Source organism: Myotis lucifugus, unplaced genomic scaffold (assembly GCF_000147115.1).
Source record: "Myotis lucifugus unplaced genomic scaffold, Myoluc2.0 scaffold_166, whole genome shotgun sequence".
Classification (NCBI taxonomy): Eukaryota; Metazoa; Chordata; class Mammalia; order Chiroptera; family Vespertilionidae; genus Myotis; species Myotis lucifugus.
In genome coordinates, this window is record NW_005871214.1 from 2,105,590 (window position 1) to 2,119,376 (window position 13,787).

The following is a 13,787-nucleotide window of genomic DNA, read 5'->3' on the forward strand; positions in this document are numbered from 1 at the left end:
TCCAATGAAACTAACCAACAAAAGAAAATGAAAAAAACCTATAGCGATATGCAAAAACCTGAATGAATCTCATAAATATAACATGAACAGGCAATTTTATCAAGTTAAGGTATATATGCTTAGATGTTAATGCTATTTATAAGAGCCAGAAAAAAAATATCATTTAAAAAAAATGTGACTACTTTGGGGAAAAGTTGCTGACTAGGTAAGCGGGGTTATGAGGAGGGTTTCTAGAACATTGAGAATACTTTTTTTCTTTTATCTGGCTGATGGTTCTGCAGGTGTCCACTTTGTGATAATTCAATTGAGCTGTATGATTTGGTTCTGTGCACGTTTGTATATATATTACATTTCACAAAACAAAAGGTTATAAGAGAGAGAAGGAAGAAAATAATGTAACTATTTAATGTATTAAGTTAAATGTTAGGTCAAATGAAATATTGATGGCAAATAAGCTCATAAAATGATGCTCAATATTAGTCATCTGGGAAACGCAAATTAAAATGATAATGAAGTGCCACTACACACCTGTTAAAATGCCTAAAAAAATTTAAAACTCATAATACTGAGTGTCGTTAAGAATGCAAAGCAAATGGAACATTCATACAAGGTTGGTGGGAATGCAAACTTGTACAGCCACTTTGAAAAACAGTTTGGCAGTTTCTTACAAAGCTAAACATACCCAATCTCAGTCTTAGTATTTACCCAAGAGAAATAAAAACTTATGTACACAAACAATTGTATGCAAATGTTTACATAAGCTTTATTCATAATCATTCCAAAAAAAAAAGGAAACAACCCAAATGTCATTCAACTGATGAATGGATAAAGAAACTGGTAAATCCATACAATGGTATATTACTCAACAAAAAGGAAAAATTATAAGTATGTGCAATAACATGAATGACCTCAAATGTGTGTTGTTATTTTTTTTTAATTAAATCTTTATTGTTCTGATTACATTTGTTCCTCTTTTTTTCCCATAACTCCCCTTCTCCCAGTTCCCGCCCCACCCTCTGCCGTCACTCCCCACCCACTGTCCTCATCCATAGGTGCACGATTTTTGTCCATTCTCTTCCCGCATCTCCCATTCCCCTTTCCCCCCCCCCCAAGAATAGCCAGTCCATTCCCCTTCTATGTCCCTGATTCATTGTAATCACCAGTTCATTCTGTACATCAGATTATTTATTCACTTGATTCTTAGATTCACTTGTTGATAGATGCATGTTTGTTGTTCACAATTTGTATCTTTACCTTTTTCTTCTTCTCTTCTTAAAGGATACCTTTCAGCATTTCGTATAATACTGGTTTAGTGGTGATGAAGTCCTTTAGCTTTCCTTATCTGTGAAGCTCTTTATCTGACCTTCAATTCTGAATGATAGCTTTGCTGGATAAAGTAATCTTGGTTGTAGGTTCTTGGTATTCAGCACTTGAATATTTCTTGCCATTCCCTTCTGGCCTGCAAAGTTTCTGTTGAGAAATCAGCTGACAGTCATATGGGTATTCCCTTGTAGGTAATTGAGTCTCTTTCTCTTGCTGCTTTTAAGATTCTCTCTTTGTCTTTTGCTCTTGGCATTTTAATGATGATGTGTCTTGGTGTGGTCCTCTTTGGATTCCTTTTGTTTGGGGTTCTCTGTGCTTCCTGGACCTGTAAGTCCATTTCTTTCACCAGGTGGGGGAAGTTTTCTGCCATTATTTCTTCAAATAGGTTTTCAATATCTTGCTGTCTCTCATCTTCTGGCACCCCTATTATTCTGATATTAGTGCGCTTGAAGCTGTCCCAGAGGCTCCTTACACTATCTTCACATTTTCGGATTCTTTTTTCATTTTGCTTTTCCAGTTGGGTGTTTTTTGTCGAATCTTTGGTTTGATTCTTGTGCTCCTCTGGTCTGCTATTGGGTATACTATTCTTTATTTCAGTCCGTGTATGCTTACTTTCTAATTTCTTTATTGTAGCATCGAGGGTCTCATTAGTTTTCGTGAGGCTCTGCTCAAGTTTATAGCAAGCCCTCAAAATTGCGATTCTTAGCTCCATATCCTCCATTTCTGTCATGTTTTTTTGTCTCCGCATCTTTTATGCTTTCTTGGTGCACCCCCTTGTGGTCTTTGTGCGCAGTCTTGTTCTAGCCAAGCCTTAATTGTTGTAGTTAACACTAGAGGGATTTGACCACCAGGCCGACTGGCTATAGGAATCAGCTGTGTGGAAAACGTCTGTCTTCTGGGGAGGCGCTAATCCAGCCTTTGCCTGAGGCGATCGGCAAATGGCTGTGCGCAGGGTTTGGGCGGGGCGGGCTCAACAGGGCGGGCGGAGGGAGCAGTTATGGCCGCTCTCAGTCCCGTTCCCAGAGGCTCTGCTTCTCAGAACCCCGGCAGCCGCTGCAAACCTCAGAGAGAAAGCTGCCCTCAGGTTCCAACTGATGCCGGATAATCCCGCTTCTCCCGTTTGTGTCTGGGTCCCTAGAGACTCGCCCGGATCTGGAGCCCAGAGTCTGAGACTCACTCCCGACCGAAAACGACAACCGCGCCCTCAGCCACCAGTCCGCTTTCTCGCGCACCTCGGTACCTTTGTATTTTCCACACTGCGCCTCCTCTGAGCCTCGGTTTGCTGTTCTCTTTCCTTCTAGTTGTAGAATTTCCACTCAGCCAGCCTTCCTGTGGTTCTGGATGATGTCCGCTCCGTCTTTTAGTTGTATTTTTGAAGTGGTTGTTCGAGGCAGCAAACTCCGGTGTTTACCTATGCCGCCATCTTGGTTTCTCAAATGTGTGTTGTTATTAAACTAACAAAGCTAAAGAACAGATCACTAATTGCTGGGGTTGACTATGAAAGAGTAGTACAAGAGAATTTTGAGGAGTGATGGAACTGCTGTGTAATTGTAATGGTAGATACACAACTCTGCATTTATGAAAACCCTGTACATCAAAAAGAATGACCTTTACTATGTGTGAATTTAAAAATTAAATTTTAAAAACTTTAAAACAAAACGAAACACCATGGTCACAGCAATACAAGATTTATAAAAGCAGCAAAATGACAAATTTATCATAAAATTCTCTCAAATTCAAGTATGTATTACCTGATTATATATTTTATATTTTTTAATCCTCCAAATAATCATATAAAGTTAAAAATATCTCAACTTTACCAATGGGGAAGTTAAAAATATCTCAGCTTTACCAACATGTTTGGAAAGAATAAAGTAAAATCTTACCCATGGATATTTCCCCTCTATACTGTATCACCTCTTAATTCAAAAGCATTGGTAATTCCTTAATTAGTAGTGTTTTTCTTTATATTTGAAGATGTATTAATACTTCCTACATTTGTAAGTTTAAAACTGATCCTGAATATTTTATATTATTCAGGTACCCACATATCCATAATCAAATAATTCTGATTGCTTCCTCCAGTCTCTTGTATTATCAGTCATTCATTTCACTTATAAGCATGTATGTGTGTATACAAGCAGATACACACACAATCAAATACAGCGTTATTTTAAACAAACTGTTATCTGTTAGATCAATTAAGAACAAAAAATGTTTTTATTTTACCTTACCTTATTTCTTCTTTGATGCTTTCTTTATGTAAATCTGTTTCTGACTTACATCACTTTCCTTGCAAGAAGTGTTAAGACCTTCTTTTAACATTTCTTGCAAGAAAGGCCTACTGGCAAAAAAAATTCCCTCAATTTTGTTTGTCTGATAATCTTTATTTCTCTTTCACTTTTAAAGGATAATTTTGCAGGATACATTATTCTAGGTTGGTGGCTTATTTTCTCAACACCTTAAATATTTCACTCCACTCTCCTTTTGCTTGTGTTGTTTCTGAGGAGAAGCCAGATACAATTTTTACATTTGCTCCTATACAGGTAAGTTGTTTTTTTTTCCCCCCAACCCCCAGTTCTGCCGCACCAAGGCTTCTTTAGGACTTTTTCTCTACCTTCAATTTTCTCTAACTTAAAAGTGATGTGCATAGGTGTGAGGTTTGGGGGCATTATCCTACTTCATGTTCTCTGAGCTTCCTGGATCTTTGGTTTGGTGTCTGATGTTAATTTGGAGAAGTTCTCAGTCATTATTTCAAATATTTCTTCTGTTCCTTTCTCCTTTCTTTTTTTACTGATATTCCCATTACACACGTTATACCTTTTGTAGTTGTCCCAAAGTCCTTGAATATCCTGCTCTCTCTCTCTCTCTCTTTTTTACCAGTCTTTTTTTTCTTTGGTTGTCAGTTTTCAAGGTATCTATTGCGCCCATCTGGAGTGGCTCAATTGATTGAGCATTGCCCCATGCACCAAAGGGTTACATGTTGGATTCCCGGTCAGGGCGCATGCCTGGGTTTCATGCGGATTTGATCTCCCGTAGGAAACATACAGAAGGCAACCAATCAATGTTTCTCTCCCACATCAATATCTCCCTCCCCCTCCCTCCTCCACCCCTCTCTATGTATGTAAGATAAAAAGGATTGTATTGGTATATTCTCTTGCTCAAGGATTTTTTCCTCAGATGTGTCCATTCTAGTAATAAGCCCATCAAAGACATTCCTGATTTTTGTTAGTGTGTTCTTTTTATTAGCATTTCTTTTATTTATTGGAATTTCCATCTCTCTGCATACATTGCCCATCTGCTCCTATATGTTGTCTACTTTATCCTCTAGTACCCTAAGCATATTGATCATAGTTGTTTTAAATTCCCAGTCTGATAATTCCAAATTCCCTGCCATATCTGAGCCTGGTTCAGATGTTTGCTCTATCTCTTCCAACTGTGTTTTCTGTCTTTTAGTATGTCTCATAATTATTTCTTTTTTTTCTTAATATATTTTTATTGATTTCAGAGAGGAAGGGAGAAGGAGAGACAGATAGAAACATCAATGATGAGAGAGAATTATTGATTGGCTGCCTCCTGCATGTCCCCCACTGGGGATCGAGCTCACAACCCGGGCTTGTGCCCTAGACTGGAATCGAATTGAACCCAGGATCCTTCATTCCACAGGCCAACGCTCTATCCACTGAGCCATACCAGTTAGGGCTCATAATTTTTTCTTGATACCCAGGCATCAAGATGTGGGGAAGGGAGGAGAACCAAGATGGCGGCATAGGTTAACGCCAGAGTTTGCTGCCTCGAACAACCACTTCAAAAATACAACTAAAAGACGGAACGGACATCATCCAGAACCACAGGAAGGCTGGCTGAGTGGAAGTTCTCCAACTAGGAGGAAAGAGGAAACCATACAAGACTCAGAGGAGGCGCAGTGCTGAAGTGAAATACTAAGGTGCGGAGTGCACGTGGAGTGGGCCGGCGGCGGAGGGCGCAGTTGTTGTTTTCAATCGGGAGGGAGTTTCAGACTCTGAGCTCCAGATCCGGGCGAGTCTCTAGGGACCCAGACTCAAACAGGAGAAGCGGGAAGGCAGCTTTCTCTCCGAGGTTTGCAGCAGTTGCAGAGCCGCTGGGGACAAAACTGAGAGCAGCCATAACTGCTCGCTCCGCCCACCCTGTAGATCCCCTGGGACCCGCCCTGCCCAAGCCTTGCACAGAGGCATTTGCCGGATAGCCTCAGGCAAAGGCTAGATTAGCACCGCCGTAGAGATTCAGCACAGAAGCTCTCCCACTGCAGACACAGCTGACTCTCATAGCCAGTTAGCCTGGAGGTCAATTCACCCCCAGAATTGCCGACAACAATCAAGGCTTAACTACAACAAGACTGCGCACAAAGACCACAAGGGGGTGCACCAAGAAAGCATAAAAAATGCGGAGACAAAAAAACATGACAGAAATGGAGGCTATAGAGCTAAAAAACGCACTTTTAACGGCTTTCAATAATTTTCTAGAAACTGCCAATAAACTTGATGAGAGCCTCAAGAAATCTAATGAGACCCTCGATGTTGTGATAAAGAACCAACTAGAAATTAAGCATACACTAACTGAAATAAAGAATATTATACAGACACCCAACAGCAGACCAGAGGAGCGCAAGAATCAAGTCAAAGATTTGAAATGCGAAGAAGCAAAAAACACCCAACCGGAAAAGCAAAATGAAAAAAGAATCCGAAAATACGAAGATAGTGTAAGGAGCCTCTGGGACAGCTTCAAGCGTACAAACATCAGAATTATAGGGGTGCCAGAAGATGAGAGACAGCAAGATATTGAAAACCTATTTGAAGAAATAATGACAGAAAACGTCCCCCACCTGGTGAAAGAAATGGACTTACAGGTCCAAGAAGCGCAGAGAACCCCAAACAAAAGGAATCCAAAGAGGACCACACCAAGACACATCATAATTAAAATGCAAAGAGCAAAAGACAAAGAGAGAATCTTAAAAGCAGCAAGAGAAAGAAAGTCAATTACCTACAAGGGAATACCCATACGACTGTCAGCTGATTTCTCAACAGAAACTTTGCAGGCCAGAAGGGAATGGCAAGAAATATTCAAAGTGATGAATACCAAGAACCTACAACCAAGATTACTTTATCCAGCAAAGCTATCATTCAGAATTGAAGGTCAGATAAAGAGCTTCACAGATAAGGAAAAGCTAAAGGACTTCATCACCACCAAACCAGTATTATACGAAATGCTGAAAGGTATCCTTTAAGAAGAGGAAGAAGAAGAAAAAGGTAAAGATACAAATTATGAACAACAAACATGCATCTATCAACAAGTGAATCTAAGAATCAAGTGAATAAATAATATGATGTACAGAATGAACTGGTGATTATAATAGAATCAGGGACATAGAAAGGGAATGGACTGACTATTCTTGGGGAGGAAAGGGGTGTGGGAGATGCGGGAAGAGACTGGACAAAAATCGTGCAACTATGGATGAGGACAGTGGGTGGGGAGTGAGGGCGGAGGGTGGGGCGGGAACTGAGAGGAGGGGAGTTATTGGGGGAAAAAAGAGGAACAAATGTAATAATCTGAACAATAAAGATTTAATTAAAAAAAAAAGATGTGGGGAAGGGCAGAGCATTTTATAGTCATACTAGAGGCCTGGTCCACGAAATTTGTGCATGGGGGGAGGAGGGAGGCGGTGGTCCCTCAGCTCAGCCTGCACCCTCTCCAATCTGGGACCCCTCAGGGGTTATCCAATGGCAGTCAGTCATCCCTCTCACAATCTGGGACTGCTGGCTCCTAACCATTTGCCTGTTTGCCTGCCTGCCTGATTGCCCCTATCCACTCTGCCTGTCAGCCTGATAGCTCCCTAACCACTCCCCTGCTGGCCTGATTGATGCCTAACTGCTCCCCTGCCAGCATGATCGTTGCCAACTGCCCTCCCCTGTGGGCCCGATCGCCCCCAACTGCCTTCCCCTGCAGGGCTGAGGGGACTGGGGGACTCCGGCTGGATGAGACGGGGCTAAGGGGACTCAGGGACTGAGGCCGGATGAGGTGGGGCTGAGGGGACTGGGGGACTGAGACTGGAGGAGGAGGGGCTGAGGGGACTGGGGGACTCCAGCTGGATGAGGCAGGGCTGAGGGGACTGGGCGCCACCATCCTGTGAGGGCGTGGCAGTTAATTAGCATGTTCCCTCTTTATTGGCTGAGGGAACCACCATCTTTGTGAGGGTATGGCGGTCAATTAGCATATTTCCTCTTTATTAGATAGGATGGTTAGGTCTCAGTCTTTTAGAGGGCCTGTGCTTCTGGACTGTGCACTTCACACATACTTCTCAATCCATCTTCCTCCCCTTATGTGGGGCAGAATGGCAAGAGTGGTTGGAAGCTGTCTATTTTCCCTTTCCCACGTGGAAGGCTGGAGTTGGGTTACTTCCCTACCCCTGCATCAGTTAGGCTCTGATAAAACTCCAGCAGGTTAAGCTCTGGTGCAAGTTTCTCATGAGGGCAGGCCTTGTTAAGAACAGAATACTCTGGCATACTGCAAAATGGTTCCTTTCCACTTCATCTGCCAGAAGGACGAAAGGATTTTTCTCAATATTCACTGAAAGAACCTGGTAGAGATGCCAGAGGCCCTCCAATGTCTGGTGCCCCCTGGAGTTTTTAACTGTCATAGAATTGTCCACAATTTGTCAATTACAATTCAGGTTTCATTACACCACCACTGGTTCCCTGTAAAGCTGCTCTAGTCAGTTGTGATTCTCTGTATTCTCAGCCAGTCTCTCCAATTTTAAGGTCAGTAATTAGCCTTGTTACCTCTCTTCACTTATGGCTCTAAGAAAAGTTGTTGTTTTTCAGTCTGAGGACACAGTGGCAATTTCCAAGCTTTATTTGTGAGCAGGTAGTGACAACTTCCAAGCTTCTTACATGCCATACCAGAAACCAGAAGTCTGCATTTTCTTTTAAGAATGTTTTCCTACACTATAAGCTTAAAATTTTATGTAGGATAAGAAAACACATACAAACCATTATTATGTACGACAAAATACTTTTCTCTTTCCTCATATACTGATCATATTCATATTTTCATACAACTAGCCAAGATCATACACTGTTCTTAAACATATAAACCTTTCCATTTACCTGTAGAAGTCAATATAAAATTATAAAGTGCAATCCTTGAAATATATCTTTCCAACAAGCAATTAAAATATGGCTTACCATTTTGATGCCTGTAGAAAATGTCACTGGTTTTATAGGCTTGGGTTTCTCAAGCTGCATTTCCAATTGGGTAGATCTATCTTTATGCTGAGCCAAAAGTAGAGCAACAGGGAGATCAGAACTTTCCTGTAAGAAAAGTTAATGTGCAATATAATAGTTAAAAAGAAAAACTTAAGAGCAATAGGTCTATTATTTTAAATTATGCCTTTTCATAAGTATTTAATGTCAACCTAAATATTCACTTTATGGAGAACACTTTACAAAAAAAATTTAACATTCCATAATAAGAAAAGGCTGTTTTATACTCATAAATCTAAACCTGCAAAAAATTATTTTTATAAAATCCACATTAAAGAAAATATAACAGGGTCTTATTTCATCTAGCAATGCCAACCATATTTATTAAAATAAAAAAAATTAGAAACTAATCACAAAAAGAGTAGTACAAAGTACTATAACTTGGATCAGATGTTTATCTAAGACACATTCTTTTTACCAGTGAATTCAGACTAGTTTGAAATTGTTTCCCATTAGATTTCACCTGAGGCCGTTTGGAAATGATCCTTGTTCTGTTTTGCACAATGGAACGATTGTTAAGTACAACCAAAAGTACATTTATTTTCTCTTTTACTGACTTATTTTTAGAAAAGAAGTCTAAATTTTAATGGACAAAATAATAGTAAACGTTTTTAATATCTATGTTGATACTAAATCAGGATCACTATTTACACAAATCTATACATACACATAATAATAATAACAAGCAAATTACTAATTCTTATATGTAGCTGCTATTTATCCTGTTTAACATGAAGTCCTCTTACATGTTTAAAGTGCTATGGAGCTAAAGTCTAAACTAAATGATATCCAGACTTTTCCTTCCTGAGTTGTCAATTAAATAAGAACACAGAAACATGCAGAAGAAAGCCAGGAGGGAAGATTACACACACATACACACAAACACACATGCACACACAGAGTACTTGCTATAACTGTGAACAAAAATAAAGGACAACAATGCATTTCTATTTCCTATATCTAGGTTATTTACAAAAATAAACATATTCTTCAATTGGCCTATAAATTTTTAAAATAGTAACTACCCATAATTTAATATTGAAAAAAACTATATCGTGTTAACATTTCATAGTACAAAGTAAACATATAGCAGAATCTAATTTTCTTCCCAAGTCTAATAACTTAATATTTTAGGCACAAATGTGGCTAATTAATATAGTTAAAGGACTTAAAGTTCTAGTACAAAACTAATTTTTAAAAAAGTCAATTTACTTCAACAGAATTGTCCTAGAATAAATCTGTACCTCAAGAATTTGTAATAGAAGTTCTCTGTAAGAGCAACATTACAAAGATTAAATCTTTTAAAAGTAAGTGGAAGAACACATTTTATTTATAAAATAGAACCATATTAAGGAGCAAACTCCTTGTGACCTAGCTTTATCAATAATGGAGAATGAATGAAATATACTATGAGAATATACTTGAATACCTTTCATATTCTACTACAACGCATCAGTAATGTGTTAGTAACAGCACTGCTATGAATTTCTGCAGCTATTCTAGATTTCCACTAAGAATATTATAATAAAATTATAGGACATTTTAAATAGGCTGTGGCCCAAAATATCTCTTAAAAACTATTATTATCTTTTCATATGCAAAAACACTAACAGAAGAAAAATTAATTTTCTTGACTAAAAAGTTAAAATATTGCATCCCAATTTATACTCTAAGTGAACTCAAATGCTCTTGCATACCTGGTACTTACTCTTAAAAACTAAAAGTTCTTGTGTAAATTCAAGACAATGAATTCACTTCAAAAACCTGCTAATCAATATTTTGGCCTGGTTTCAATATCACATAAAGGGACCTAACTATTAAAATATATTAGTAAAACAGCTGAAATTTAATAAAAATAAACATTCTAGGAATCTAAAACTAATTTTGCTACTCTGGCATACAATTTACCTCAAATCTGCTTTATTCCACTTTAGCACTCAAAATTTTAGAGGTTGAAAATCTTTGTGAATGTTAAACTAGAATTAAGCAGGAGCTCTAAAAACAACAAAATCTATGTAGTAAAATAAACTATGAGGAATTCACATCCTCTTGGGAATACATAAAATGCAGATTCAGCCTTTCAAATTATTTCATTCTTCTTAGCTTTCCATTTTACCTTGAAAGGTTCCCTAACCTACATTAATTGCCTGAAGGTACCTTGTTTAATACTTAAGGAAATTTTAATAAGACTGCCTGTAATACTCATTAAAAGCTTTATAATGACCATTTTTAAAAGATTATTTTAACTGACTTTAAGCAAGCCATCTGGCAAACAATATTTCTAATAAAAATCAGCTACTACATTTGACAGCAATATTAGCCCATACAAAATTTCAGACATAAAGTGAAGAGAATATAAAAACAGGAATATAAAAAGATTAACTAAATCAGGAGCTGTTTTAAAATCTTTTTCCAAAGTGTTAAAAAACACACACACACACACACACACCTGAATTTACAGTTAGGATTAAATAAATGGACTTTTTAGGCAACATTATGGTAAATATTAAGCCATAAACATTAATACCATAACATTAAAATCCTGTCATCTACAGTATAATATAATGCCAATGCTTTACAAAAGGTTAAAAAGTGACTTTCAGCACAAGGACCAAACCCAAAAAAAGGAAGAGAAATTCTTATAAATAGTACTTACTGTCTAGTAGATCCAGAGAATAACCCTAAAATTTAAGCCTCTAGACATATTTACAAGTGCCAATGCTATCTTTTTTTATAAAATGTAATTCATTAATATACATAGAAAAAGAATTATAATGTAGTGTTTTACTTAATAAGGATTTAGGAGGATAAAAAGAAATTTAATGAATTCTTTAGTCAATAAGGACTAAATGTATGTCAACACTTTAACCAAAAAAATTAATAAATATTCAAAATTAAAGTAACAATGAATTTTTAAAAATAAATTTTAAAATGGAACCCAGAAATTCAAACTTCATTGGTATTCTAAACCAATGTAATGTAATTAATTGTTCTAATGTATATAGTAAATTGCTAAGGATTATTTAACCACCATGTTATATGATCTAAACAGTGAAGAAAGCATGTGCAGTAATGACTTGCAGGTGAAGAAAACAGGAAGTGGGGGGGGGGGTCCCTCACAAAAACCAATATTAACTCCAGATTATACACAATGTACAACACTTGCAGTTTCACATCTTGCTTCCTGCTCCAGTGAATTAAAAGGAAGCTTCATGGCAATAGCAGCTCAATGAGGGAGGCAAACTTAGTACTTTGAGACTAAAAGAATATGTAAGTTATACTTGCTATGCACAGTTAGATAACCTCAAAATAAAATCTAAAAACTCTTCATATTACATGCAAAAAAATGAAACTAGACCACCAACTTACACCATACACAAAAATAAACTAAAAATGGATAAAGGTCTTAAACATAAGACGGGAAACCATAAAAATCCTAGAAGAAGCCATAGGCAGCAAAATAGCAGACATATGTCGCAGCAGTGTCTTTACCGATACAGCTCCTAGGGCAATGGACTCTGAGGAGAAAATAAACAAATGGGACTATATCAAAATAAAAAGCTTCTGCACAGCAAAACAAACTATCAATAAAACAACAAGAAAGCCCACTGCATGGGAGAACATATTTGCCAATGTTATCTCCGATAAGGGTTTAATCTCCAAAATTTACAGGGAACTCATACAACTTAACAAAAAGAAGATAAACAATCCAATCAAAGAATGGGCAAAGGACTTAAATAGACACTTTTCAAAAGAGGACATACAGAAGGCCAAGAGACATATGAAAACATGCTCAAAGTCACTAATCATCTGAGAGATGCAAATCAAAACAAAAGCAGATTTGAGGTACCATCTCACACCTGTCAGAATGGCTATCATTAAAAAATCAACAAACGACAAGTGCTGGAGAGGATGCAGAGCAAAAGGAACCCTCTTGCACAGCTGGTGGGAATGCAGACTGGTGCAGTCACTGTGGAAAACAGTATGGCCTTTCCTCAAAAAATTAAAAATGGAACTCCCATTTGACCCAGTAATTCCACTTCTAGGAATACATCCCAAGGAAACAGAAACACCAATCAGAAAGGATATATGCATCCCTATGTTCATAGCAGCACAATTTACCATAGCTAAGATTTGGAAACAGCCTAAGTGCCCATCAGCAGATGAGTGGATTAGAAAACTGTGGTACATCTACACAATGGAATACTATGCTGCTGTAAAAGAGAAGGAATTCTTACCATTTGCAACAGTGTAGATGGACCTGGAGAGCATTATGCTAAGTGAAATAAGCCAGTCAGAGAAAAATAAATATCACATGATCTCACTCATTTGTGGAATATAATGAACAACATAAATTGGTGAACAAAAATAGAATCAAAGTCACAGAAGCATCGAACAGACTGTCCAACCTATGAGGGAAGGTGGGGGGTGAAGGGGTAAGAGATCAACCAAAGGACTTGTATGCATGCATATGAGCATGACCAATGGACACAGACAATAGGGGGTGAGAGCATGTGCTGGGGGCTGGGGGTGGCTGGAGAGAGGTCAATGGGGGAAAAGGAGACTTATGTTATACTTTAAACAATAAAGAATTTAAATTATAAAGAAAAAAAAAGTTAAAGTGTATTTTCATCCTAGGTCTAAGTTCTGCATTTATTAATTCAATTGACTGTATAGGGGAGCAGCATTACCAAAGACAAGTATGTTCCTCTTTGTATAAAATGATGAAGGAAAGAACCTTGCAATAAATAATTACAACATCAACATTTACTAATTGATTTATTAAAGGTTTTAATTTCTCACAAAATATATGGCCCCAAAAACTATAAAACACAACACGTGTCATTTCACATGTTAAAGCCTCGTCTACCACATGATAGTTTCAAGAAAAATTAATGGAAGATGCTATGGAAAACACAGTATTATTTTATATATATATAAAAATATATATACACATACACACACATACATACAAGAGCCCGGTGCACAAAAAAAAAAAAAAAAAAAAAAAAAAAAAAAAAAAAAAACATTTACTAATTGATTTATTAAAGGTTTTAATTTCTCACAAAATATATGGCCCCAAAAACTATAAAACACAACACGTGTCATTTTACATGTTAAAGCCTCGTCTACCACATGATAGTTTCAAGAAAAATTAATGGAAGA

The 13,787-nt window shown here is 37.5% G+C and overlaps 1 protein-coding gene across 2 annotated transcripts in view; it reads right to left on the reverse strand.

Annotated features, from left to right (window-relative positions):
* The window catches only part of MNAT1 (MNAT1, CDK activating kinase assembly factor), a 200,637-nt gene that overhangs the window by 87,649 nt on the left and 99,201 nt on the right, over positions 1–13,787 (reverse strand). For both annotated transcript variants that reach the window (XM_023759913.1, XM_006096036.3), the window contains exon 6: positions 8,544–8,669. In XM_023759913.1, the coding sequence (XP_023615681.1) occupies positions 8,544–8,669 (126 nt within the window). The remainder of the gene's footprint in view (positions 1–8,543; positions 8,670–13,787) is intronic.